This window comes from Chroicocephalus ridibundus, chromosome 5, assembly GCF_963924245.1.
Source record: "Chroicocephalus ridibundus chromosome 5, bChrRid1.1, whole genome shotgun sequence".
In the NCBI taxonomy this organism is placed as follows: domain Eukaryota; kingdom Metazoa; phylum Chordata; class Aves; order Charadriiformes; family Laridae; genus Chroicocephalus; species Chroicocephalus ridibundus.
In genome coordinates, this window is record NC_086288.1 from 13079604 (window position 1) to 13106566 (window position 26963).

Sequence of the window (26963 nt, forward strand, 5' to 3'; positions counted from 1 at the left end):
CTTGGGTACGATCATGTGGAAGGTAGGTGGGGGAGAAGAGAAAATCCTTGAGCTCTTTTACGCCAAGGAGTACCTGGAATAAGGACTGGGGAAGCAGCGCTACACCTGCCGCTTTACAATCAAACCCCAAAATTGGTTTTGTTTTTTGGTTTGGTTTTTTTTTTTTTTTTTTTTTTTTTAACTTCGGCCCTAGCTGGCCATCTGGTTTTGAGCGAGGTAGTGCCGGAGGGAGGCGCCGGGTTGTTGTAAGCTTCGTTTTCCCCCGGCAGCGGGAGACCCTTGTGCTGCCGCGCTGCTGGACGCGCCCGGAGGGTCCGAGGGACCCCCCCCGCCCCCGGGGCAGCTCGGGGGGCGGCTCGGGGGACAGCCGCAGACCCCCCCGAACGCTCCCCGCCGACCCACACCCGCTCCTTCGCTGCCCGCGGCGGGGGGGGACGGGACGTCCCGCCGCTCCCCGGCCCCCCTCGCCCGCAGCGGGGAGAGGCCGGTGACCCCCCGGGACCGCCGTGCCCCGCCGGTCCCCCGCCGCCCCGGTGCCCGCCGGGCCGCGGGCGGGCAGCGACACCTGCCGGCTGGCGCAGCCTCGCCGGGCAGCAGCGGCGGGCACGGCGGCAGCAACCGGGGAGCCAGGGTAGGAGCGGGGGAGACACGACCCGGGGCTCGGGTAAAAGCCCGGCCCTGCGGTGGGATGCTCGGAGGGTCCCCGGCCCCCTCGCAGCAGCCGGCTGGCGGCGGAGAGAGGAGGGTTTGGTATTTAACCCCTGTGCCTGCTGTCCCTGGGCTGGCCCAGTGGGAAAAGGCAGCAAATCGGAGTGGAAACATAAAGAGAACGCAGGGTGGTTTTAGGAGAAGGTGTCGGTGGCATTGCAGGCCCTGCATCCTTTCAGCCACACGCTTTTGGTCCTGTGAGGACAGGCTGAGAGAGTTGGGGTTGTTCAGCCTGGAGAAGAGAAGGCTCCGCAGAAACCTTATAGCCCCTTCCAGTACCTGAAGGGGGCTACAGGAGAGATGGGGAGGGACTCTGTCAGGGAGTGGAGCGATAGGACGAAGGGTAATGGTTTTAAACTGAACGAGGGGAGATTTAGATTAGATATTAGGAAGAAATTCTTTACTGTGAGGGTGGTGAGGCACTGGCACAGGTTGCCCAGGGAAGCTGTGGATGCCCCATCCCTGGAAGTGCTCAAGGCCAGGCTGGATGGGGCTTTGAGCAGCCTGGTCTAGTGGGAGGTGTCCCTGCCCAGGGCAGGGAGTTGGAACCAGAAGATCTTTAAGGTCCCTTCCAACCCAAACCATTCTGTGATTCATTGCTGTGGGATGGAAATCTTAAACAAACACGTTAGTGGTTAAATGCTGAGATTCTGGTGCAATATAGGGGGCATTAATGCTGACAGCTCCTGCTCTTCCTTGTGTGTGCCTAAAACCTCGGCTCCTCAATCCAGGGGACTGTGTGAAACTGCCATTATGGAGAGAAGGGAAATGGAGAGAAAATATATTTCTTGTCTCTATGATGAGGGAGGAAAAGTTTGGAAAAACATGACTCTGAAGTTACATATCCTGTAAAAAAAATAAAAATAAACCTAGTACGTAACTTTATTATTTTATTATTAATAAATTGTAAAGTGCTTTTGCTTTATCTGTGAGGGCTTTGAACTCCATGAGAGAAGAGGAACCTGCCACCTGCTCCCTGTGGTGAACAGCCCGTGGCTTGGTCACAAGCAACGAGCATCTCTCCAAGGACTCTTACTTTCTTCAGGCTTCAGTGTTCACCCATAGACTCAATGCGTCTTGTTAATGAGCCATAATTTCCCTTGCCCATGGAGCACCCTGAGTAATGAGGTCTTCTCTCTCTCTCTCTCTTTGCACAGGAGCAGCATCAAGTGGGGTTGTCTCGGACCACAGGGCCTATGCAGCCTTCTGTCCCACCGGGCTCCAGCAGCGTGGTCACAGGCACGAGCTCTGGGGGCCCCTTCCTGGGAAACCAACCTCAGGCGGCCATCATGAAGCAGATGCTGATCGAGCAGAGAGCCCAGCTCCATGTGATAGAGCAGCAGAAACAACAGTTTCTAAGAGAGCAGAGGCAGCAGCAGCAGCAGCAGCAGATCCTAGCAGAGCAGGTACAGCATCCATTTGCCTCAGGCGCTGCAGTGCGTGCCGGTATGAGAGCATGAGTGCCAGAGACAGTACAACACTAGCCCTTCCTTCTACATATCATGGTATTTCAGCAATGGTTATCAAAGCAGAGGCATCTGTCTCAGTCCTACCATTAGCTTGGCAAATATTAGCCATGTTCCCAGCGGTGGGTTTGACAGCCGCATGGGGATTATAGACCCTGGAAAAGTTAGCTCTTAACCTGGTGTCTCAGCGGTGCGTTTACTCTGGCAGAAGCAGACTCTGCTACAGTTAGAGCTGCTGGTCCTCTCCCCTACCTCTGACTGTGGTCTTGCACTGGCAAAAGCTACGTTCAGCCGTGCAGTGATCTGGGACAATTAAAAGTAACCTAGCAAAGAAAAAAAGTTAGTATTGACCCAGATCGATTCCTTAATGTGGTTTATGACATACCAGCACAAGGGAGAGGCAGCATCAAGGGAGGAACCAGAAGCTGAAGTAGGAGAACAGTAAAACCAGCTCTCGCAGTGGCGGTGTGGAACTGCTGCTCTGGAGCCCACAGCCTGGCTTCTGGAGCTCTCGGGCTTTGCAATACGGATGTTAAATTACCTGGCCTGAATGGGGGTGTTTTCTGCATGTTTAACTCAGCTGTAGTTTAAAAGCAACCCACAGAAAGTCAGTGGAAAGTCACACAGTTCAGTTCCTGTAAGCTTGTACCCAGGTTTAAAGTTGCAGTCCCCTAATGGTGCCTAGAAAATGCTCTGATAGGTCAGGAGTTGGGGAAATCCAGTTAAAGACAGGGAGTTTGCTTTAATTTGAGTTAGAACTTGTGCATGTGGTATAACCACAGAAATACCGATAGCCTTCCGCTCTTCTCAGGGTCCTCTTGAGAAGCAGAAAAATTCACCCCCAACGAACAGGAAGGACGCTCCTAGAAATAGTCAGGGTAAAGATGCACGAATTGGTTCAGAGGTGAACAAGCGCGGAGGAGTGAGGATACAGTAGTGTTCCCCCATCGTGGACTAGGCCGCTTCGAGTGCATAAACCCAAGAGCCAGTCCCTGACCTGGCTGCTGAAGCCAAGCCTAAAGTGTGGAAAACCTACAGACCTGTGGCTGTCAGGGGTGCTGGCATGGGTGAAAAGGGACGAACTCAGAGTCCTCAGGCTCCTAGATTTTGGGTGTTTAGTGCCTAACAAGGTTCCTTCCTGTTAACTTTTTGGTAGTCTGTAACACGTATTTATGAACGCAGGGATTCATACGTGCTTCTTTGCTGTCTTTGCCATTTTCTCGCCTTTGTTACACATCCTTGGTTTTGGACACCGCGTTTGTACAGCCGCAGATGAAGCACCAAGATACGTCCTTTTAGTAATTGTTTAGTCAAGTATAAACTAGGCTTTGAGAGCCTTGGTAAACACACTCTCTGTTCTTATAATCAGCCCTTGATTCTGTTTTAGATGCATGAGTATTCATAGAAAATAACCCCAGAGGAGCTGGGCTGGTGGGCTGGATCAAGGGAGAGGGAAGCATTTTGCAATTCCCTGCTCCCCAAATATCATTCCCTGAAGTGCAAGAGGGAAATGGGCCGTAGTAGCCGTTTGCGTTTTGGCTAGAGAAGGGTCCCAGGCGGCAGTGCTCAGGTGAGGGTGCAGCACTCCTTGCAGCCAAGTGCTTTGAGCACGGAGGTGGAGGCGAACCTTGTGCCAGCGGCACAAACCGCTAGACCTTGGCAGGGCTGGGGGAAGGAAAAAGGGCGTGTGGCCCTTAGACCTCGGTGAGCCAAGTGATCTCATATCCCTCCCTCTCCTTTCAGCCAGTTTGGTTCGCGCTGCAGAGGTCGAGATGAAGTGGTTGTGAGTAAGGAGAGATGATGCTCGGTGCTCGTTCCCTTTTGAACCCAAAGGAGCCCATGTGTTGAGTGCTCTCAGGAGGACTCTTCAAATGACTCCACTTGTCTCTCCAGCGCAGCTTGCTAGATAAGAAACGCTGCAGTTTTGCTGCAGTACTTTCGCCACCAGCCCCTTGCTCGGCTCATTAATTAATTAATCATCTTTTTCTCTTCTGCTTTCTTTCCCTCGTTCATGTCCAGCAGTTGCAGCAGCAGTCACATTTGCCTCGGCAGCATCTGCAGCAACAGCGGAGCCCGTATCCGGTGCAGCAGGTCAATCAGTTCCAAGGTAAAAGCCAAATCCTTTTTCCTGTATCGAGCCAACATATGTCCCTGTAGCGGGCACGTGAAAGTTCCTGCGTTTTGGGAAGAGCAGGGATTAAGCAGTGTGCCAGAATAGGAAGCCGGGCTGGTTGCACGCTTGCACATACCACACATTTTACCAAAGGGGAATGCCCAGGTTTGTGTATTTAGTTAAGTTTCTAATTTCCTTTCTGCTTCCCTGACCTGCATTCTTTGTGTTTCACGATTGTTTTGCCTCTTTGACATCTGGATTCTACAGATTTATTTTGTTTGCCTAAACTCTCATTATGCTTTTTTTTTTCAGTTAGTGCCTCTCACTGTATCTTGGTTTTACTCCTCTTCGTTCCCTACTTTTATCTAATTTGATGAGTGGGGAATTTCAGAGGGGTCATCTTTATCTGAAGAAGTGTCTGAAAAATGTCAGGTGTGGGAAACACAGTGAAATATCTGAGTTGAAATGGAGATTTTTTTCATGTTCTCAAAAAAAGCAAGCGTTATTTCCCCGTGCTCGCAGGTAACTGAAGAATGTAAGGACAATCATTTTGGCTTAGGAAAATAAGTTAATTCCGAGCTTTTTAGGTGAAAAGCATCAGCTGAATGTCTTCACTAACCGTGGATTCTAAATATACATGAAATAAATGTGCACTTGTGCTGTATATTGATGCCAGTGTCATGTCATGTAGCTGCAGCAGCAAACAAGGGGGGCAACCCAGGAAATGCACGGGCAGCCCAGTCTGCGGCTGCTGTATATCAGGGCGGCTCCTTCTGTGATCGCCTGCTCATTCTATTTTTACAGTATAAACTCTAGATGAACCGAAATTTCTCCCAATAATTCATTTGCAAAATCAAAATATATCTGTGTGTGCGCCGCCATGAGACGTAGATGTAAAATCTTTCTACATTAATGCTTTTTTGAAGCCTTGCCTCCGTATGTATCATTTAAAAGAACTGCAGAAGAAAGTTTAGGTTAATCCCACAGAGCAAGGAATTAATTTTCATAAATGAGCTAATTTAAATATAAATATTTCACCGTTTTTCCTGTTTAGTCACAAGAATGTAATCGAGTGCAGTAGGTTATGTGTAAGTGAGACCAGAAGGTGGCCCAAAATCTTAAAATCTGTTGAATCTCTCTTTTAACTGCTTCTTGTCTGAACTCTTGCCTCTTACACCGAGCACGGTAATTCACAAAAGCAGTGTGTGAACCACTTGCTGGTAGTGACTCCTTTGGAAGTTTTCAACTGCCATTTTCAATTAAAAAATAGCTAAAAATGCATGAAGTTTTATCATTATCTGTACACTTAAGCACTTGCTGGAATCATAGCAAAAAGAGACAGCTTCTAATCATGGAAGAGGGAGGTGATTAAGAAAATTCAAGGAGACCCCTGCGCCAATCATTAAGAAACCAGTTTAATTGATAGCACAGATAAAGAAGAAGCTGCCGCTACATTTGCCCTGTGCAAGTGAGATCCAGATGGTCTCTCTTCACGCTACAAAATGCTTCATTTGTCTGCATGTTGGAGAGTTGAGCTAAAAGCATCCTCCTGCAGGAGACGCTTATCCTGCTGCAGCAAAAAGTAGCCATCCTCTGCATCACGTGTGCAAAACTACAGGGGTGGCACTTCCTTTATTCATACCCCTCATGGAAACCAAGCCAACGCAAATAACCGGGCCCAATATTCTTTATTCTCTACAGATGTTCAGGTATGTTGTCTGCCACCGAGGGACAACGCGTAAGGGCTGATCTAAGAACATTCAGATTTTGCTGTGTACAGTTTATGACTCTTAAAGCAACCACTTTATATATACGTCTTGCATTTAACAGTGTTTGAGCTGGGAGTAATTGTATGCCTCTCACTCTCGGAGCTTCACCTGCGGAGTATTTTCTGTAGTTCGGTGTGGTAGTGACTCAAACCCACAATGAACCTACGGCATAATCAGAGCTACGGTAATTGTTTTTAAATAAAGATAGTAAATACAGAAGCATATTGGCTTCCCAGAAATCGATAGCTCCCCCCACCCCTGAAAGGAAGACAGAAGCATGGTTCAGTTATGATGACAGAACCATGGTTCAGTGGAATTTAACAAGGTTAGGATTTTCTGGTTTCCCATCACTGGCCTAAGGTGGAGTAAAATGTGCTTATAATATCGATTCACTAATACACTCTCCCTGCTTTAAATGTCCACAAAAAACAATTTTTCTTCTTTGCATAGACTTAATCAGTAACAATGATATAGAAAATCCATTCATTTATGCCTCCTGAGCTATTAAAAAATTGATTGGCCTTCTGAGCCTGACATTTCCATTTTCAAGGCTTACTTTTGAAAGACAATGGAGATATTTAAAAGAGAGCTTCAAACAGTGAACTGAAGTTCAGCTGCTTTGCTGCCATTGAAGAAGGCCAGCGGACGCTTTCTCATTGGCTTGCTAGAAGCTGAATTAGGCTTATCTGAAGAAGATAAGTGCTACTGAATCACAGTCTTTGAAGTCTTAGGGACTAATTTTTTTCATGGAGGAGGGTGCCCCTTGTCACTGATCCCGGGGGAAAAAACAATACACACAAAAAGAAAGATTCATATTTATTTTTGAAAGGGGACTTTGGCTCCCAGGTTGCTTCTTAACGATTTCATTTGCGGTCCCAGCGAAGTCAGAGAAAGGCGGGCCTATTTTAGCCCTGCAGCTCCTGTGGCTGTGTGGCTTAGCTACCTGAGTAGGTTATTATCAGGGAGCCAACCACGGCATCACGCATGCAATGCAGTTCCTCAAGAATCCCAAGCCGTGAATTCCTTTGGGTACACATCCCAAAGTTGTCACAATTGAGAATTACTTAGTGAGTAAATCATTGGCCTTTCAACCTTGCCAGGCTCATTTTAGGCCTGCAGGGAAATTAGGCTGCTCGTCTGCATGGATGGTATTCTCTGCTGAACAGCGTCCCGCTTCACAAATGGAATACATAACAGGATCAGCGATTCCTGTTTAGGGTAGCACTTGAGCTGTGTTGGCTGTCACCTTCAAGGAGAGGGGACCTGGCAGGTCAGGACAGAGGCTGCAGCCAGGGTGAGGTGGGGAACACATAATCTCTGAAACGCAGCTAGCGTTAGGCAGCAAGCACATCTCCCAAGGATGGACGACCTTCTAGCTCTCCGCTGACCTTCACGTGAAACAATAATTTATTTGCTCAGAAAGCACAGCAATCTGAAATCCTGCTGTGATGCAGAAGCCTCCTACAGATTCTCTCTTATGCAAAGATGTGTTAATTGAGATTTACAGGGTTGTGGCTTTTTCTTACCTTCCTCCCTTTTTTGGTGTAGGTTCTCCCCAGGATATCGCAGCTGTGAGAAACCAAGCAGCCCTCCAGAGCATGAGGACATCCCGAATGATGGCCCAGAACGCGAGCATGATGGCAATGGGTCCTTCCCAGAACCCCAGCACGTTGCCCACGACCGCAGGCCAGTCAGACATGGGCATGGCTCCTTACAGCAACGCCTCTTCCAGCCAGCCAGGAATGTACAGTATGAGCACAGGGATGAGCCAAATGTTGCAGCACCCAAACCAAAGCGGCATGAACATGGCACATAACGCAGGCCAGGGAACGAGGCAGCCTGCCTCCGGACAAGCAGTGGGAATGGTGGGCAATTTTGGTCAGAACATGCTGGTAAACTCTGCTCTTCCCCAGCATCAGCAGCAGATGAAAGGATCCGTGGGCCAGGTCTTACCCAGGCCACAGGCACCACGGCTTCAAAACCTGATGGGGACTGTCCCTCAGGGAACACAGAACTGGCAGCAGCGAGGCTTACAAGGTATTCCTGGAAGGACTAGCAGTGAAATGGGGCCCTTCAATAATGGCACAACGTACCCGATGCAGTCTGGGCAGCCACGGCTGTCCAAGCAGCACTTCCCGCAGGGGCTTAATCAGACGGTTGTGGACACGAGTGGAACAGTAAGAGCCCTGAACCCAGCGATGGGAAGACAGTTGCTGCAACCACTACCTGGGCAACAAGGAGCCGGCCAGGCCAGGCCGATGGTGATGCCTGCAATAAGCCAAGGGGTCCCCACCATGGCTGGCTTTAGTCAGCCTCCCACGCAGCAGATGCCAGGTGGTAACTTTGCTCAGAGCGGCCAAGGCCAGGCCTACGAGCGGAATCCCACTCAGGACATATCTTACAACTACAGTAATGAAGGAGCAGGGGGGTCATTCTCCAGTTTAGCAGAGGGCGCAGACCTTGTGGACTCCATCATTAAGAGCGGACCAGGGGATGAGTGGATACAAGAACTTGATGAGTTGTTTGGAAACCCCCAGTGAATGGGCTTGTATAGTCTGGAGCTTTGGTTATTCCGTTTGGAAAAAAAGCAAAGAGAGAGTCGGATGTTCTCCCCATCCTTGGATTGTTGGTTTTTTGTTTGAATTGGTTTGGTTTGGGGTTATTTTGTTTTCTTTTGTTTTTAATTGTGCAAACTGAGCTGATCTGTAGCCAACTTTGGAAGATTCAGGGGACGATGAAAACATCGGCATCCCAAGACTTCCACCAAGCAATCTCCGTTGCGTGGCAGCACCCGCTGTGTGTGTGTGGGGGGCAGGATGGGGAAACTGGAAAAGCCAGGTGAGGCCTCTGGTTGGGAAAATTTGGTCTTTCCCTGCTGAAACAAGGCTTCATTGCGCAGGGGTATGGGGTGGTCCCGATATCTCCCACCTCATGTAACTGTAAACGCTGCAGCTTTCAGGGGAGCAGGTGAAAACAGCCGGGAGCGAAGCCTAAAGACGTCCACGGACGATTGCACAGGCCCTGGTCAGAAACGGGCTTAACCCCGGGGGTCAGCAGGCCTCAGTGAGCCACGGCCAGGCCCACAGGGCTGTCACACGGGAACGTGCAGCACACACGTGACAAACCTAAACAGTCACAGGCGGGTCACCATTTTCACTGCAGAGTGATAAAAAATCCAATAGAAGCGTGGGAGACCGTAAATTGTGCAGTGCGGTGAGGACAGTTTGATTAGGGGAGTGCTGCTGGAGACGCCTTAGGTGGGTGGGTTAACGTAATAAGCTGTTTAGTCCCTTTGGGACTTGCAATCGCGCTTCCCTGTCAGAGCACTTTGGCATGTATCTGCTGCCTGGGGGTGCGGGACAGCGGCTTCGGATGCTGTTGAAGGGCTAAGAGGTACCAAGAGGCATCAGCACAAGTCCTACGCAGGTCCTTTCTTCTCCTTCTGCTCCAGTATGATTCAGTTCCCTTCCTTCCCCTCCTATCCTTCAGCAAGGTGAGCTGACTGCACTTTTTTTCAGGTGAGCAACAACTGCCACAAAGGGGCAGGCAGGGGAAGGGAAAACGGGCCTGAGAAGATGTACAGGGAGGGTTTGGCAGGCAGAGCGAGTTTCTGCTCTCCTCTTGAAAAGCGCAAGGTCGGCAGATAGTATTACCCTGGAGTGTCTGGGCTTTCAACATGATGTTACGTGCAACTCGGTCTTCAGTTTTAAACAGATGTTTGGTCTAATCTCTCTGGTTTGCTGGAATAAAATTCACTGCAGTGTTTGAAGAAGAGGGACCAGTGAAGGACTACTGTAAAGATCATTCATGAATGGATAAAATAATTGATATAGTTATTACAAACATGGGGTCTGCCCGAATAAGCTTTGAGGTGATAGCGACGTATCACTGCCTCTGCTGCGTGGACCAGTCCTGCGCCGCGCTGTAATGAAGTTGTGATACGTCTTGCACAATATTGAGATGCCAGCCATTCTGAATGCCTCAAGCAGCGGTTCCCAAGCTGCAGTCTGAGCCTGAGGCAGGCTGTCCTCCGAAACCTGTCACCTTTTTAGTGTTTTTAGCTGGGAGCTGCTTATCAGGGTATACAGCAATGCATAAAAAATGTTAACATGATCCACAGTCCAAAAAATTTGGGAACCTCTGGCCTAATGCTGGCCTCTGTGAGCCATAAGATGTGCTCTGTGGCGAAAATGTCTCTCATGTACAACTGCCAGTACCAAGTACCCAGATACCGATTACCTCCTTTGAGCTGCTCTCCTGGGGCCCGGCGATGCGAGGGGCTCAGCCGCTGAAACCCACGGGAGCTGAGGCGCTTGGCATCTTGCATTTTGAAGTCCTGCCTTTCCCTGTGGAGCACAGATGTGCATCTCATTGAGGAGTGGGAGCAAAATGGGCCTGGAACCATCTCAGCGCCCCGTTACGGTTCCCTCTCTGGGCTTACCTAGATGAGGAGAAGTATCTGTTTTAAATGCTATAATGTAGGCAGGACAAGCTGCATTTTTAACATGGACTAGCTGGTCGAGGTGAGCTATCAATCCATCTTGCCCTGACTGCTAATTTTTTAAAAAAATGCTTTAGTTACATCTCTTTTAGCTAACCCCTTTTTAAAATCCAGCACAAAGACCTATTCCAGTTCCTACTGAAGATGACGGGGGTTCACCTGTCCGCTGCTTCGGCAGGAGCCGGATTGGGCCCTAATTCAGTGAAGGAGAAAGCACCAGCCAAAGTTCTCGGTCCCTCTTGTGGGTAAGTGGCTCTTGGTCGGACGAGCCTGAAGGGAAGGGGCAGGCAAGCCGAGGAGAAAGGGTGCCCCGAAGGGTGCGTAGGTGTGTGTCTGTGCGAGCCTGGGGGTGAGGGAGGGACGAGCTGCTGTGGCACATTCCCATCCTGCCCCATAGGACAGAGGAGGCAGCGAGCCCGCTGCGCAGGGGACAGTACTGGGGACAGCACAGTGTCCCTTTCTTGGGGTCCCCCTGCCAGCGCAGAGCTGGGGAAGAAGGGATTAGAAATACACAACCGGCAGGTGAATAAATGGTGATGAAGACTGAGTCTCCGTTGTCTTTGTAAAGCTTCCTCCAAATACTCTGTACTGGGACCAAGTACTAGAGAGGTAGATTTTAATAGATTTGGGGTTGGTTTGTTTTTTTTTTTTATTTCTTACTATGGTGCTGATGTATATGTAATGTTAAAAAAAAAAAAGTTATTTGTAAATATGTTTTTACAATTCTACAGATATCACTGGGTCTACTATCTGTAAAATATATACATATAAATATATATATATATACTGTTTGTTTAAAATAGAGTATTTTTATTTCATTCTTTAACTCATCCTTACTGCAGTGGTATTGCACTTCAGATGACGTCTATTTACTAATTTGTACTGTACCCCTGACAGCAACTTCCTCCATTTTATTCAGATTTTTCTAGTTTTCTGTTTTTACTTTGTACATTAAGCATTGCTTATTTCCTTTTAAGACCTGTACAGAGGCTCTGAAAATGTAGAAAAAGACCTGATGTTAACATACCACTTTTAAAGAAAAAAAGAAAAAAAAAAAAAAAAACAGAACAAAACCAACCAACCAACCAAACAAAAAAAAAAAACAAATAAAAGATGGTTATCTGAGTCATATACAAGGCTGGTTTATAGGATCATCTCTCGCCCCACGCCTGCGCCTCGGTGGGTGATCTTCCAGGGGGAGGAGGGAAGCGGCTTCAGGCAGGGGTTTCTCCGTGGCAGCCTGCGGAGCTGCCCTCGCCTGGCCGGACGCGGGGCAGGTATAGCTGGTACCAGGCCAGCCCTCTTGCCCTGGGCTTTTTCACCACCCTCTGCATCCTGGTTAGCCCTGCCAGGCACGTCCAAGCTGCCTTCCCCATGGCCAACGGAGCCACAGGTTGCCGTGACGGCAAGGAGTGCTTCAAGAGGTGTCATGAGGTCCCTTTCTCAAAACTGCAGGTGCTCTGAGGTGAGGTCTGCGCTCAGGCAGTTGTTATGGGGGGAGCTGGTCCATAATTGGGCCCATTGGGCCCAGCTCCAAACTTTTGCATTTATTCCATGTAGGGAGCAAAAGGAGGGAGTAGGGAGGGGCTTTCAGGGGAGGACACAAGATGGAGAGCGCAGGGTGGAAGAGTCCTGCAGCTGAGGTGTGGGAGGTGAGGTGGGGTGGAAAAACGGAGATACGGGGTTGGACATAGAAGTTGGAAAGAGGAGATGGGGAAACTGGGGAAGTGTGAAGACACATGGTTAGAGTAGTTCCCTATCACCTACTACCACTACAGTGTGACAATCGTGTTGTCAGAAGCCTTCAAGGCTCGACACCAATTTCTCCATGTTTCCAGCCTAATGGGGAGTCATCGTGGATCAGACATTGGACCTCCGCACAGCTTGCTGTTCGGGATGTCGGCGTGGCTTGGCTCCACAAACAACCTTTAAGGTGAGGTTAATGTCTCTTAATCCAGTCCTTTACCATCCTAAATGTGGATGATGGGGCACAAGGAGTGAGGCTGGCCCAGATCAGAGCACTCGTCAGAGCTGCTCCCCAGCACGTGCTGGAGAGGGCTTGCTGAGAAAGGATGCTTTCAGCAAGAGGCCCCTAGGTACCGACTGGCTTTGGAGCTGCAGCAGCGACCATCATCGTTTCTGATTGCGACCGACAGAAGAACGTTTGCATCAACTCACAGCGTAAGCTGAAAGTGCAGCCTGACACCGACTCCTCCATCAGCCGGCAGGAAATGGTGTGGTTCTTGCTGGAGTTACACTAAATACTGACGCTGACAGCACCCATCCGTTATAGGTGCATTTTGTTTTTAATTATAGATGAGTCAGTCTTTGACGCTTTTTGATCTGTCCTGGCTCACTGGGGAAAAAGCAGTGACTCAGAAGACAGGTGGCATCCTCAGCTCTAGGCCTACTTCTGCCCTCCTGTTAGCTGGTGCAGCTCCTCAAACGTGAGGTCCGTGTTTATCCCCTAGCTCTCTGGCTTTGCGCTGCTGGATGATGCTTGGCAGCCTCACACCTGCATTTTTTGGCATGTGAAATTGTCCCCGTACAACAGCAGTTTATTCCTTTCTGGAGAAGAGGGGAAGGAGAAGAAGGAGAAAGAGAAGCTGTGTATAGCTATCTAGAAATATGCCAGACCACTGCAACAGGTAAGCTTGGAATGGAATAATTTCAGAGGCAAAGGCCTATTTGAACACAGTTAGTGACCCTTTGGGCCTTTCCTAGTGTGTATTTAAGCCTCTTACATACTTTGGACCTTTGCCTTGGTTTTGACTCCAGTGGCAGCACTTCCTGCTGCCCGTGACTGTGTGAAGACATCACTGGTGGGTGTGTAGGTGGATGGTCTGTCTTTCAGCCCACGGAAGGGCTAGTGGAAGAATTCCCAGTGATTTCTGTGGTTGTTAAATCTGTCCCTGTCGTACTTCCTCCCTGGAGGCAAGCGCCAGAGACTTGCCCTTTCCGCAGCTGTGGCAGCTCCAGCCCGTTCACCATCACGATCTGTCCTTTTCTACTCAGCAGCCATTATTGGACCCAAGTCTCGCACCTTTGCACTTGTTTCATTTTATTGTTCCAAATGCTATTTCAGCCTTTGGCACTTGCAGGCACTAAGTTGTGCCTTTTAATCACAAGCTAACTTCTGTACAGGTGTCCACCTTTTTCATCTGAAAGGTTATTATGAACCCGATCCAACACTCAGTTTTCTGTGGTCAGGTTATCAACCTCAGTACACGTTTAGAAAGACCATAAGCATGCTCATTATATAAACATGCAGCATTTTTTGGCCAAATCATGTCTTCAGAGGCATGGCAAGGAAAATTTCTGCCTGCTGGCTCTAGCGTGGGTACATTCAGCATTGCCTAACTAGTTTGAATTATCAGGAGCTACCAAAATAGTCAGGCATGGCCTTGCTTCTCTGTTCTTCTACATAGTTTAAATTGACCATCAGGATACTTGGAGCTGACAGTGCTAAGCTACCACTTTTCCCCCCCCTTTTAGCAGATAACTGTTCTCACAGTCAGTTTGCTTCTCATTGTTGTTTTATGATTCCCAGAGCCATGGCCATGCTGGGACATTTGTCTAGTCTTTCCCACACCCCTGCCATCTGTGCCTTGGTGGGAGACAATGCAGGAGACCCAATTGTTAGATGAGCATCTGTGCCGCCTTTTTGTCTGGGCTGGCTCTCCCTCTCGCAAGTGCCATACTGTGGGTACAGCTTCTCTTCCAGAGGCTTTGTGTGAGGACTGGGATCTGCCTCCAGCAGGGCCCCACTTCCACAAGAAGGGTGTTTGAGCATGTGTTGAACTGTAAACGCGCGTACAAAATCAAAAGGCCTTTGCAGAAACGTAGGGTCAAGTGTAGCTCGAAACATTTTCCTGAAGAAAGCAGCATTTCCATATGGGCTTAGACAGGCTCCCGTGGTGGGATTGGGTATACTCGGAAAATTGGGACCTTGCAGCGGCAAATTGCATCGAAGCGTGTTTTTACGTTTGTGCAGCACGGATGGCACTACTGGGGAAAATGAAGAGGAGCAAAGGAAGACGACAGAGGCGTTGGCAAAGCTGAAGGACATTGGGTAAGATGGGCGGATGCTTGCAGTGCCAGTTGCAACTAAGTTACTTAGCGAATTAATGGGTTTAGTTTTATGTCATTTGTTTAGGGTTTACGATATGGGGTGGGAAAACAGAACATTTAATTGCAAATGCAGATGTGACATGACATTCTGTCTTACTGACTCTTTTTCAAGGCTGTAGGGAAAGGAGAAAGTGTAAACAGCTCTGAAAAACCATGCATTTTACCTTGCAACAAGCTGTTAGTAGAGAGCTCTGATGCTTTATTTACATGCAGCTTATCTTTTTGGTGTTCAGGGAAAGCATCCACGTTATTTATTTTTTTAAACAGTCTTCAGAACAATTTACGTAGTTTCTTCATGATGCTGAAGTCCAGGTATTCATTCAGAAAGCTGTTAACAATCCCAGCTGCACCCAGGGTTATCAAGCAAGTTAGAATTATCAGATTCAAATAAAAACCTGTTAACCTAGAAGTGGAAAGCAGAAAAATACTGTTACAAGTGAAACTGCTTGTCCACACCAGTTAAGAAGAGGTGTGTAGAGTCAGAAAGGACCACTGCGGAAAGGTTACTTTGGAGTGTTTTGGTAATAAACCATTCCCACACATGACTCTTGCTAGGGAGAAGAGAGATTCCCAATATCCTCTCCAAGGGAAAGCTCTCCCCCAGTGTTTCTAAATATTTGTGTGGAAGTTAGGAACTTGCTCCAGGATGAAGCTAGCTCTTCCCATGACATGAAGACCCGTAGGTAAAGCCACAGACAAGCTCGAGCACCTCACTGCAACTCTAAGTGTAGGAGTGTGAGAAAGAAGCTGTAGGGGCCGAGGGAGAGGTGCGCGTCTCTTACATCCACATCTGTTGGTCAGGTACTCTCCCCTGAGCTACAAGGTCTGGTTATCACCTTGACTTGGAGATGGATTTTTTGACCGGAAAGAGAGTGTTGATCCTAAAAAATCAGTGATCAGGGTACTGTCCTGGTTTCAGCTGAGATAGAGTTAACTTACTTTCTAGTGGTTGCTGTGTTTTCATATTTGCTGTGAAAGGAATGTCGATAATGCATATTGTTTTAGTTGTTGCTAACTGATGTTTATACTAGCCAAGGACTTTTTTCATCTTCCCATACAAGCTGGGAAAGAGCATAGACAGCACAATGGAATGGCCAATGGAATATTCCGTACCATAGACGTCATGCTTGGTATATAAATGGGGAAAATGTGATCTCTGCTCAGGTTGCGCTGGGCAACCAATTCGCCAAGCAACGAAAGGTCTCTTTGGAGAATCCCATCACGTTAGCATTGGAGAGAGGTCTGAGGGGCTTGTCAGCCTTCAATTTATAGCCAGCTATCCCCATACCCACGGAGGTTGAAGGAGGGTGGGTGCTCGGGCACCGCTGGGGGTGTGGGGAGCCTCAGAATCTCACTGGTGCCTAAAGACTTGATGTAAGTAGCCTGCCACGTCTACATGCGGATTTGAAAATGGTGAATGAAGTATGAGATTTTTCTCAGTTTCAGGAGAGCAGGAAAAAAGTCTTTCACTTAGCCCTTTAAGCATCTATCAGAGCCAGCTGGAGGGACAGGTGGAGGATACAGCTCACTTGCAAAAGCCTCTCCAGCACAGAAACTGAGTAGAAGGTGCATGTTCCTGCTGTATTCTTAAAAAATCCAGCCTTGGCAAATCTGAACTGCAATTCATGTCATCAAGTACAATAGTATGTGTCATAACCAGCACTTTGAGCACGCAGACCAGGTTTGTCCTTATAACTAGCACGGCTGTAGTCAACGATGATGGTTGAGACTCAGTGTGAAGACTAATGACCCTCTCACTACTAGGCCTGCTGGAGGCTTGTTGTGTGTTTTGGGGCCGGGTTCTGGGTTCTGCATGCCTGCCTTGTGCTGACCTGTTGCCAGCTAAAGCTGGAGGCGAGCACCAGCTGGGCTGCAGAGGCAGCCGCCTGAGCAAAGCCATTTTCTAGGGCTGCCAGGCTGAGTCTTGGCATCCTCTGTTCAATGCAAAGAAATTCAAGTCTCACCAGAGTGTAAAGCTCTGCTAATAGTAAAGCCAGCCACTGTTCCTTGGCTTCCTCGAGAGGCTGGATCAGTTGGTCTAAAAGTACTGAAGTGAAGCATGGGAAAGATTTCTTAAACAAAGGACTTTTTAGTTTGCTGATTAAAGAAAAGTCCGTTATGCTCTGCTTGTTCATTCATTTCCATGGTTTTGCTCCCCAAACTTCCTTAATAGTTGCTAGACTTCTGGTTGGTGTTCATTGCATTGTTTGAATTATTGCATCTTTTACTGGGAGAAATAAAATTATCTCCATATATTTGTTCCAGAAAACTTAGCCGCTCCCTTCTCTTAAGCAACAGCTCTTCCAAAAAGGATAAAGGACTGTTGTAGACTGTAGTGAAGGAGAATGGTAATATCGGTACAGAAGCTGTGGGAAATAGCCCTGTAGTACAGCCTTTTTGCTGCTGCAGGATTATTCACTACAAAAATACTCTGATTGCTTTGTGTCTTCCTCTAGAAATATACATCCTAAGTTTTTTAATTTCATGACAAGCATGTATCATGCTATTTTCTTTTTATGACTGATAACGTGTGCTGGAAGAGGAGCCTTAGGTCAGAACACAGAATGTAGTGCAGTGTCTTCAGTGAAACAAGAAACAAACCGTGTGTTTGAGTGTTTATAGTGGAGGGGTGTTTTGCTGGTGGGCATGTTTGTTGAAGCAGAATTCATGTTATGAGATGGTGTGCACTTAACATTCATTAACGTATGCTTATCTGCAGCTGTGTTCTTTTGTCTGTGGTGAAAGTTCATCAGCCTACAAGGCCAGATTTGCTTGCATTTTTTGTGGCCAGAGTAAAGGTCTTAACGTGACAAACTGAGGAAAAATGACAATAGCAGGCAGGCAGGCGCTGTGCAAGCCTTGCCTGAGCAGTCTCCCATCCCACAGCAGTCCTGATCTGCAGAACCGTGCTGCTGTTTTCAGAGCTCTCCGAGTCTGGTTGCCAATATGCTCAGTACAAAGCAGGCACCCACAAGGTGAGCATCAACCCTCTTCTCTCTCGTGACCTGCAGCATGCTCACGTCTTAACCTAGGCTTCTACTGCAACAGCCAGCCCTCTTCCCCGAGGGCTTCCGCTTCAGACCTCCTGCTGACACTTTACACATGTTGCATTCAATTATAGTCACTTTTCACTGCCAGTCCTTGGCTCTCAGCCCAGCTTCAGACCACAGCCTAGAGCTTTTAACCTGAGTTCAGTTGGTAACTCCTTACCTTCCTTTCACAGACTGTACGTAACCATGGAAGTACTTGTAGCGGGCAAACACGTACAGCAGACCCAGAAAGGAAGCTGATTCTATGAAAGAAAAGATTATTAGCTCAAAAAAACCCAAAACAGTTAGAAAACTAAGAGATTAGGATCACAGACAGAAACTTTAGTTAAGTTTTCTAGTTGTATAGGTCCGGGGATTTTCACAGCTACCCATACCCTGGGAAGCTCTCTTGGGAAAGAATCATTCAAAGGAGATATACGTATTCTTAATCATCCACTACAGAAGGATCTTGATATGGGTTTACAGATGGGGGTGGGCACAGGACTCTCCAAAAAAATCTAAAAACATTCCCTGAAAATGAGACCTCAAGAACTAATGTGAATCTGTACCTCTCCCCTGCCCCAGTTTGGTGGTTATCCCAGAGACAGGATAGTGGGTTGGAGCACTGTGGCTTGACCCAGCCCTGTCATTTTGTATTGTGATGGCAGTTCATGCTAAAGGGGAGTGTTTGTTTTGTTAAGAGAATCTTATTTATGTTGTTAATAACCTGCTTTGCATTTATATAGCAGCTTTTATCCAAGGACATGAGAGAAAGCTGTAGTGAAGTTAGCTTTCTGACCTCCCTGTGGGAAGAGTATAAAGTCACCTCCATTTGATAGATGGAGCAGGGTGTGTAGGTCAGTCGTATTATCCAGGACTAAGCTGGATAATTTTGTGTTCTTTCAAACGGTGCGAGCGAGTACTACAGAGGACAGCTTTTGCTGTGTTCTGGATTAACTTGTGTAAACATACCTACGGGAGATGCTCAGCTGAAAAAATGACTTAAAGAGGAGGTTAACACAATCCTTCTTTTCTTACATATGACAGCGCGTGCCTGTGTTGCTGGTTAGCAACTTTGATTTTCCTCGATGCAATTATCTGTCTATGAGCGCATGTACTATCTCGTATACAATTTGTTGACTTAGGTGGTGTTACTTTGGATTTACGTTGGATTTGCAGTGGAGATGGGACTGCCCCCTCCAGAAAAATTACTCTTTCAGAGCAAATATAAAAAATCGAAAAGAAACCTAGTCATTCAGGAAGGAGAGGTATACTGGGCACAAGCTAGTTATCCTTTCTCAAGCCCACAGACGTCATGCTTCTAAAACATCAGCTGGGGAAGGGTTAATCGAGCAGAATGGCAAAATTAGGCTCTATTAGGAGATATCACAAACCCACCTTGGAAAACCCAACAGAGCGAGAGGTATGAAAGCTCTGTGGCATCTGAGTTCAGAAGGTTTGGCCAAAACCTGCCCCCCTGCTAGGCACCTGAGAAAACACCATAGGTTTTCAGGAGCCCCCGCCGCACACCTGCAGTACAGTATCTATGGCTGGAGATGCCGCTGTTATGACTGCACTTCAGCGCTATGTCCCAGAACAAACAAATGAGTCATAGCCCAGCAGCGATGTCACTCAACTGGGATGTAAAAACCCGAAGGTTTGCTGGCTTGAGCTCCGTCTCCATCAGCCAGGGGTCCAGCCATGGGCACGAGTGCTCTGGCCTGAGTCTTTTCGGGCTGCCTCCTCCCCGGGGATGACAGCTATGCTTGATGTCCTGTGAGAATTGTCCCGTAGTGTGCAAATAATTGTTAGTGGGAAGGATCTGGGAGCTGCTTTTCTGAATGATTCACCCTGCAAATCCACTGAGTGTATGATAAACGTGCCATGTGCTGGCTCCTTGATTTGCAGAGAGAAGTGAAAGCTGTCGGGGCGATGTGAAATGCCATGACTAAGTGGGGATTTGAGTGTCACTGAGCATTCTTCTAGGAAGGCTATGCTAATGTAATGCAATTAAAAGAAGGAGAAAAGATGTATACAGTCGTTTACCTCCTGATAAAACTAAAGTGTTTTAAAAAGTTATGTAAAACTTCTCAGGCCAAGATAAAAACAAAAAGTATTTACCTTGATTAAAAAACCATCCAGCAGTCCAGAGAACAGTCAGGAATATTGGGTAAAACTCCACACAGTTTTGTCTGCAGAATAAATTTGAAAGAACATTAGTCTGGAACAGGAAAGAACTGTGAGTGAGATTTTCAAGGAGAATTGGCTTTGGCCTCCTTTAGTTGCCACTAAAGTTAATGCTATCGAATCCAGTGGGAGCACAGTCAAGCCAGCATTTGGTGTTCCTAAAAATTCTCTTCTTTGTAATCTCAAATACAAACTATTTCAGACATTTGCCTGTTAGTTAAACTTAGACAAGGATCTGGACCCCAACTCCGTGGATATAAATAGGACAAATAATCCTAAATCAAGTGTCTGTACAGCAGAGAGAGGCAGGAATTCCAGCGCATGGATGTGATGTTAATCGCTTATCTCCATACTCCAAGTTTTGTGGGTCAGCATTCCTGGGACTGCAAGAGGAAGCACAGAGCTGTGCAGAGGCATCTTGGATTGCTCTGCTGAGGCCAACTGCCTTTATGAAGTGCTATCAGGCACAGACAGCACATGACAGATCTTCTTATGGTGAGGACCATAACATCTTTATTTGTGGACATCGGTTTTCCCACCAATATTTTGTTGGGATATCTTTCCTTGGTTGTTCTGAATAAATTACTTTTTAATGAATTAGGCAACCTTTTATATCTAACATATTTTGTTATCTAATACGTTGGCTAATATATTCTATGTCTCGTTATTGTTATCCACTACAACTACAGTTACAGCAGATGGGATTGTTTGAAATAAATATAAATGCTTTTGCGTACGGTCATTAGCTAATCACAAACTGAAGCCCTTTAGGAAAATGCTGCCTTCTTAGGTTATTCCACTGTTACCCACTGTGAAGACAGAGGTTTTCTGTGCTTGTCTTCCATGTGTTTGGTGTGAACCACAGCTCAAGAACTGACAGCACAGCCTGCTAGATCCAGAACATCTGAATTCTCTAAGTTACAGTCAATTAGCTCTCAGCCCCTACTTAGGTTTGTGTAATCTGATTGCCTAGTTTGATCAGAATTTGAGCAGTGACTGTTTTAAATGAGATGAACTTACCCCACTATCATTAAAATAATAGCTGAACCATTTGAAAAGCGATCTGTTAGTTATTTTTCTGGGTTTTTTTGAGCAAAGGATGCAAAGAAAAGGTAACATTTTAAGATAATGTTTTTGCTTCTCTTCCGGACTGAATTGTTATTCATTGCCACCTTCTTAATGATCTTGGACTTACTGTGCACGAAATGTTCTGTCAAATTCTGGAGCTCCGGTGACAGCTGGGGGCATGACCTTGTGCTTCATTCTCGATTTCCCCACCAGCCAAGCAAAATGACCTGTAAGCAAAAATAAGGGCTCACAAATTACACAGTTCCCTGGCTCAGTTGCGTCCGTAACACATCGGTAATTTTTTAAATAGAGATCATTATTCTTCAGCGGTTTCCATTTCATTTGACACAGAGAGACCAATGTTAGATAAACTAGTTTTTTCCCTCCAAAAGTTTAGATCTCCTCCTCAAGAGTGACACTTGTGAGGAAGGGGAAAAATTGCTATTTCAGAAGTATATTCATTCTCTTTTTGTGTTTGCTACACTAGCTCTGACTTAAATATCCTTCCACCTCATCTGAATCCTAGAACTGCACAGTCTAAGTCATTCTACAGTGGCAGCCTGCTGCCTTAGCAGGATCTCAGTAACCACACTGCGCTGACGGAAGTCACTTCCCCACTCACTTGAATAGTGTGTGGTCATTTTGTGTTAGTGACACTAAGAGGTGTGACGCTTTGAAGTATGGGGCAGCATTACAATCTTTGGAAACAAAAATCCGGTCGCCACATTTTTAAAGCGATTTACCCATAGAAGATTTACCCATATCTTCTAGTGCCTGCTTTTCCATCTGTTATTGTCTCAGCCTCTCGAAAACCAGCGCGTTGGAAAGAGCAGAGAGCTGCAACTGGGGAGGCTGTGGCCTTTCCCTGCTCTCCACCTCATCTGCTGGAGAGCACTGAGAGCTACCTGTTGGAAGACCTAGGGTGTTTCTACCTCCACTGATTGGAGCTGATAGTACTTACCTGTCTTGTAAAAAGCATTTTTTACAACAGATGCAGTGCCATGAAGAAGACAGATTACTTGCTGTACAGTCACTAAATATCAGTTACCTACCAAAAAACCCCAAACCAGTCAAACTCTGTCTCTGTCCTTCTGACCTGTATTTTCAGGATTACTACTGATGCATATATGTATGCCTTATTTTACCGATGTCCTCATTGCAGAAGTCTCCCCCTAAAAGTTAAACAGAGGCTCGCAAGGACAAAAGGCAATACACAGACAGCAATTTTCTGCATGCAGCAGAGCTACTGGGCATCACCCTGTTTGACTTTAAAGCTCTCTGTGTACTTGGAGTTATTTTTCTGGCTGTGTCATAGCCGCCATGTACGAGAAGCTCGCTAACTACCTTGTACCTAAACTTTACCTGGATCCAGAAACCAGGCACCCACCTGAGTTCACTAAAAAGACCTGTCTAAGGTGCATAGAGCATACCTGCTGTCCTCCCTTCTGGGAGCAGTGCCATTAAAACACAGCTAGAGATATCAGTGGTGCTGCCCTGTGCACGTCTTATGGCTAAGCCTTGTGGCCAAAGCCTCTTCCCAAAAAAGCATCTTCCCATCTGTCTTCTCCCCATATAAGAAATTACGGTCTGTGTTCAAGTGACCTCTTAACCTTTCTCTCCAGAGACTAGTCAGACCATCTCGGATATCTCTCTCTGTAAGGTGGGTTTACAGGACCTTTCATTGTATTTGCATCCAGCAAGACCTCCTCCACTCCCACCACACATCTCTTGTCATGCCTGGTGATTCATCCATTATTTGCCACCTTGCAGCCCTTTCAGAAGAGAAGAATGGTCGTGGGGAAGGTTTAGGGAACATGCTTCAGGGAGACTGAAACTTGTGGAAGCACAAGAATTACCTCTGATAAATATTTTCCCAGAAAACTTAACCGAAAAGTTGCTTTTTAACTTCTGTCAGCCCCAAAATGATCTATTTTTTTAATGACAAATACTATATGCTGGCAAGTCCTGCCTGGCGTATTAGTCAAAATGGTAGGTGATCCATAGTGTTGTGTGCAATGGCATTTTTAGCCAGCAATGCGTTCCTTGTTTTCTGGCCATACTGAGCCATTCAATGCTTACAGTCAGTCTGGGACCAGGTTTTTTCTACTGAGGAACTAAGGCAAGCCAAGGTGGCTCATTGCACCCAAATCAGTTGGGAAAAAAAAAAAAAAAAGGCCTTGAATGGATGCTGGACAAAATAAACTTACTGGGGGAAGTAAGAAGATTACGGCCCTGTAGGGGCCAAATCGTTCTTGTTTGTTCAGTGCAATTAACCAAAGCAAATTGTCAAGGCCATGGTATAACCCTGGCCTCAGCTGCAATGTGATTTGCCCTTGGTATAGCTTGGTCAGCAAGACTCTAGTTTGGGGGGCAGAGATTTGCACACGGGAGACTCTGGCTAACCCTATGCAGAAACAGGTTGTGATAGTATGACAGTACAGCTGACCATCGCGAAGTCCACTACTTTAGTGGCTTCTGCTGTGACTGATGGGAACTTTGCTACGATTAGGGCCAAGTGGGCTTTTATATGCCAATGAAACCCAAGCTGTGGCACTGTGTAATGGGAGAACTAGTCACATCTATCACCCTAAAAAGAACAAGTGAGCCCGGTGTGCAGAACAAGACAGGTATCAACCAGGGACTTGAAAAGAGCTCAGGAGAGGAATAATTACTATATTTTTTGCTAACTGCATAGGACTCGCCTTTTAGTTCCTTTCTGGTGAATGGAAAATAGCGATGTAACTCCAAATTTAAGCTTTGTGATTATGGTTTAACAAGGGCTAAAGTAAACAAGAAAGCAATGGGAGAGCTCTTCTGCCCCACCCACTGGAGCTGCTGTCGTGAGGACTCCAGAAAGCATTGCAGCAGGAGCAAGGAAAGATTTTCACAGCCTTTTCTTCCCCCTGTATCAAGTTGTTCAGTTCTAGCAGGCTAAATTACATGACTGAGGTAGTTACAAAGTATGCTTGACTTGCCTTTGTTTGCCTTTTTTTTTTTTTCTTTCATCTTCAGGTGGCATTTATGGTTACTGAGTTAATGTCTTTACTCTGAAAATATGGGACAAAGCAGGCTTTCAAGGAACATTACTCTCAAACGTTTTTTATGTGTTAAAAAGCCTGTAGAGAAGCTGTTACCTGTATCGCAGTGTATGATAGTGTATGTTAATTTGCATGGCTTACAACATTTAAAAAAAAAAAAAAATCAAATACTTTTTAACAATGTCTTGCTGGGTCCTGGAATTACTAAGAGTGATTTTGAAAGGTGGCTAGTTGAGAGAGATGCCTCAATATAGTGGGACCCCAGTCCTCCCTGTTCTCTCCTGTGTCAATGACTGGGATTCATTCTGTCCTTTCATTGGATTCCCTTGTTTTCCCATCAGCCTACAAAGCCCTAATCTCTCAAGCAAATCTTAGCTGCTTAAAACTGGATTCTTGACTGGAAACCACTTCTTGCATTGTTTCTGCTCTTTCTTTCTACCCTAGAGCATTTCTTGCACAGCTTAATCTTCTACTGACCTGATTCTTTGAATACCTCATGGTTCTGAGACACTAAATCTGGTACCTCTGGTGATTGCTAAGCAAAACCTGACTTCCAGCACTGCTTCAGGGAGGTCATATTGCCCATTAGCACCTTCCTAACTCAGAACCGGAGGCTCAGCAGAAAAAACAGAGCCCCGAGTGCTGTGTATGTTGTATTTTGACCACGGCAAGCGGTCACATGCTGGGCTACTCCTCTTGCATGAACTGGTTATAACACACGCTTATGGTGCCGGTTTCACGACATTCATTTGCACTCCCATAAATGAATCTGTGTTGGTTTAGCCATGCTAGAAAGCATGCTGAAAGTAAGCCAAGCTGCGATGATTTAAATCAGATCAGCAGATCAGATTCTTACATGCGTCTCTCTTTGGGCTTGATGTCAGGCTGCCGGTGTAAATTAAAACCCAGGTTTTCTTTTCTCTGCTGTGATCTTAACTATGATTAAGTAATATGGATTTACCATCACAAGGAAGAACATAGGTATTTTCCCCCTCCCTTCATGGTTCCAGAATCTGTACAATTCCTTGAGTTTTCAAACTGCAGTACTTTTCCAGATGTTTGTTTGGTTTTTATTCCTTCACACTTCTACCTTAAAAATCAAAGCAGGCAAATTGAACTTTCACAGAAGTCAATGGGAAATATTGCCGCCAGATAGAAATGTATGCGATCGTACCCTGAAGATCACAGGGGTATGTTGTAGCTGGTCTGATGACAGAAAAAGAGAATGCAAATTTTATGGGCTTTTTATTTGCCTGCCGTTGTGTTGGGCTTTTTATAACCTAGAAGGGTCACATTCTCAAGCCTTTTTTCTGCTGGGTATGAATGTTATTTCGGTAGTTGAGGCTTTGAGAACAAATAAACAAACAATCAGGCCACGTAGACAGGTTGCCAGATAAGTTGGCAGTGCTATAGATTTTGAAAATAAGGCAAAATAATTATTTTTAACTTGCTCTTAGTCTCATGCTAGTATAGCACAAATGCCTTCAAAATGTATCACAACTATCTGAATCAATATATTTCAAAGAAAATAATGACAAGCATTAAAAATAACACTGCAGTTTTTAGACCAATACACAGCAAAAGGAGCATCTCAGACTTGCCCACTTCCTTCCCTAGTCCTTGATTCTCAGAGCCATATCAGCAGGGGATAAAAGAAATCCATTTAGATCTTAAAGAAACGTAATGATGAGGATGTAATATGGAATCTCTCATATTATTACTGCCTGGTGTAAAGGTTTGTTTTCTTCTTTCATTTCAGATACTCAGTATATATCTCTATTTCACAAAACAGTTTTTTCAGTGCTTTCAGTCCAGCATTAGTGTTTGATTTCACAATTTACTCTCACTTTTGAGGTTTTCAATTGTATAGGTGCCTAAATAAGAATCGAAAGCAAGACACGATGTGGCTTTAGGGTAACTTTACAGCTAGTTACAAGCTCTCACTATAGTATGATTCCAGGAAGTCAGCAAACAAAATAGAATTGAAAACAAAATAGTTTCTCCCACAGGGAAAAGTAATCTGTCCCACTGAGCCAACCCCCTGTCAGACTACAGGGAGGGTAAACAGTGTTCCGGTGAGAAAAACCTTAGGAGTTCTCAGAAATTAAAGTTACAGAGCAGCCAGTTTATCATAAAATAATTTCCAGTACTTCAGAACCGGTGGAAACCTCCCCAAGCCCCAGCCATGCAACCCCCCCAGATCTTACATTGCTGGAAGGCGGAAAGAAGAGAGACAGCCGCAAGCAAAATTAAATCACCAGCCATGTTCCCAGCAGCTTCCGTGTGCGAGCAGGATGTGTGTATAGGAGAGAGATCTTGAGTGAGCAATAAGGAAAAACACCAGGTGGGAGAATTGTAGTGCTTTTCAGCATTGCAACAAAGGTCTGCCCTGGAAATAAAACAGCCGAACTTTTTAAAACAAGAGCGCAAAATTATGGCCGTTTTTCATTCCTGAAAAAGTTCAAATACAGTCAGCCAGCCCTGCCTGCCTCTTGCCTGTGTGAAAGCGCAGAGAGAACAAAACCAGCCTTGCCTGCCTCTGTGGATTCAGCTGTTCTTTTATGCCTTAGACTTCAGTTGCAATGTCTTTGGGGGCAAAGACTTTTTGTTCTGTGTTTGTACAGGGTCTAGCGCGGCGAGGTCTGCGTCCATCACGAGCGGTGCCACTCGAAAGCAGCAGGTGCAGGAGATGCGAGGGGAGACCGGAGCTTTGTATTGTCCCTACGCTTAATTTTTATGGGTTTTGCCCAACATGTACAGCTTAGGCTCTGATGGGTAACATGACAGCCACTTTACAAGCAGTCGGCATGCAGAAAGGAATTGTTCAGGATAGTTCAGAGGGTAAAACAACTAAGAAAGAAATAAAGAAAGAAATATCTCTCCTCCTTGTACTGCCTGGAGTACACATCCTATAGCTTATGCCTAGTCCTAAAACTGGGAGAGATTCTCTCAA

At 46.3% G+C, this 26963-nt stretch overlaps 2 protein-coding genes across 7 annotated transcripts in view; one reads left to right on the plus strand and one right to left on the minus strand.

Annotated features, from left to right (window-relative positions):
- The window catches only part of MAML3 (mastermind like transcriptional coactivator 3), a 319248-nt gene extending 307667 nt beyond the window's left edge, over positions 1-11581 (plus strand). For 5 of the 6 annotated variants that reach the window (XM_063336886.1, XM_063336889.1, XM_063336888.1 and 2 more), the window contains 3 exons: positions 1866-2114; positions 4194-4281; positions 7605-11581. In XM_063336886.1, coding sequence (XP_063192956.1) covers positions 1866-2114; positions 4194-4281; positions 7605-8596 — 1329 coding nt within the window. In that variant the 3' untranslated portion in view covers positions 8597-11581. The remainder of the gene's footprint in view (positions 1-1865; positions 2115-4193; positions 4282-7604) is intronic. The other variant, XM_063336885.1, reaches the window with a different exon arrangement.
- Positions 11582-14875: 3294 nt separating this feature from the next.
- MGST2 (microsomal glutathione S-transferase 2) lies at positions 14876-26298 on the minus strand. Its single transcript, XM_063336609.1, has 5 exons — positions 26218-26298; positions 21100-21199; positions 19839-19909; positions 17899-17980; positions 14876-15091 (listed from the first exon to the last, which is right to left on the minus strand). Exons 1-5 carry the CDS (start codon positions 26273-26275, stop codon positions 14959-14961), a joined length of 444 nt encoding a protein of 147 aa, XP_063192679.1. The 5' UTR covers positions 26276-26298; the 3' UTR covers positions 14876-14958.
- Positions 26299-26963: the final 665 nt, after the last annotated feature.

Coding starts and splice junctions, on each gene's coding strand:
- MGST2 (XM_063336609.1), bottom strand. CDS start 26,275: ATGGCTGGTGATTTAATTTTGCTTGCGGCTGTCTCTCTTCTTTCCGCC. Junction 21,200..26,217: donor TCTTTCCGCCTTCCAGCAAT/GTAAGATCTGGG, acceptor TTTTGCTTACAG/GTCATTTTGCTTGGCTGGTG. Junction 17,981..19,838: donor TGGATGGTTTTTTAATCAAG/GTAAATACTTTT, acceptor TTTCTTTCATAG/AATCAGCTTCCTTTCTGGGT.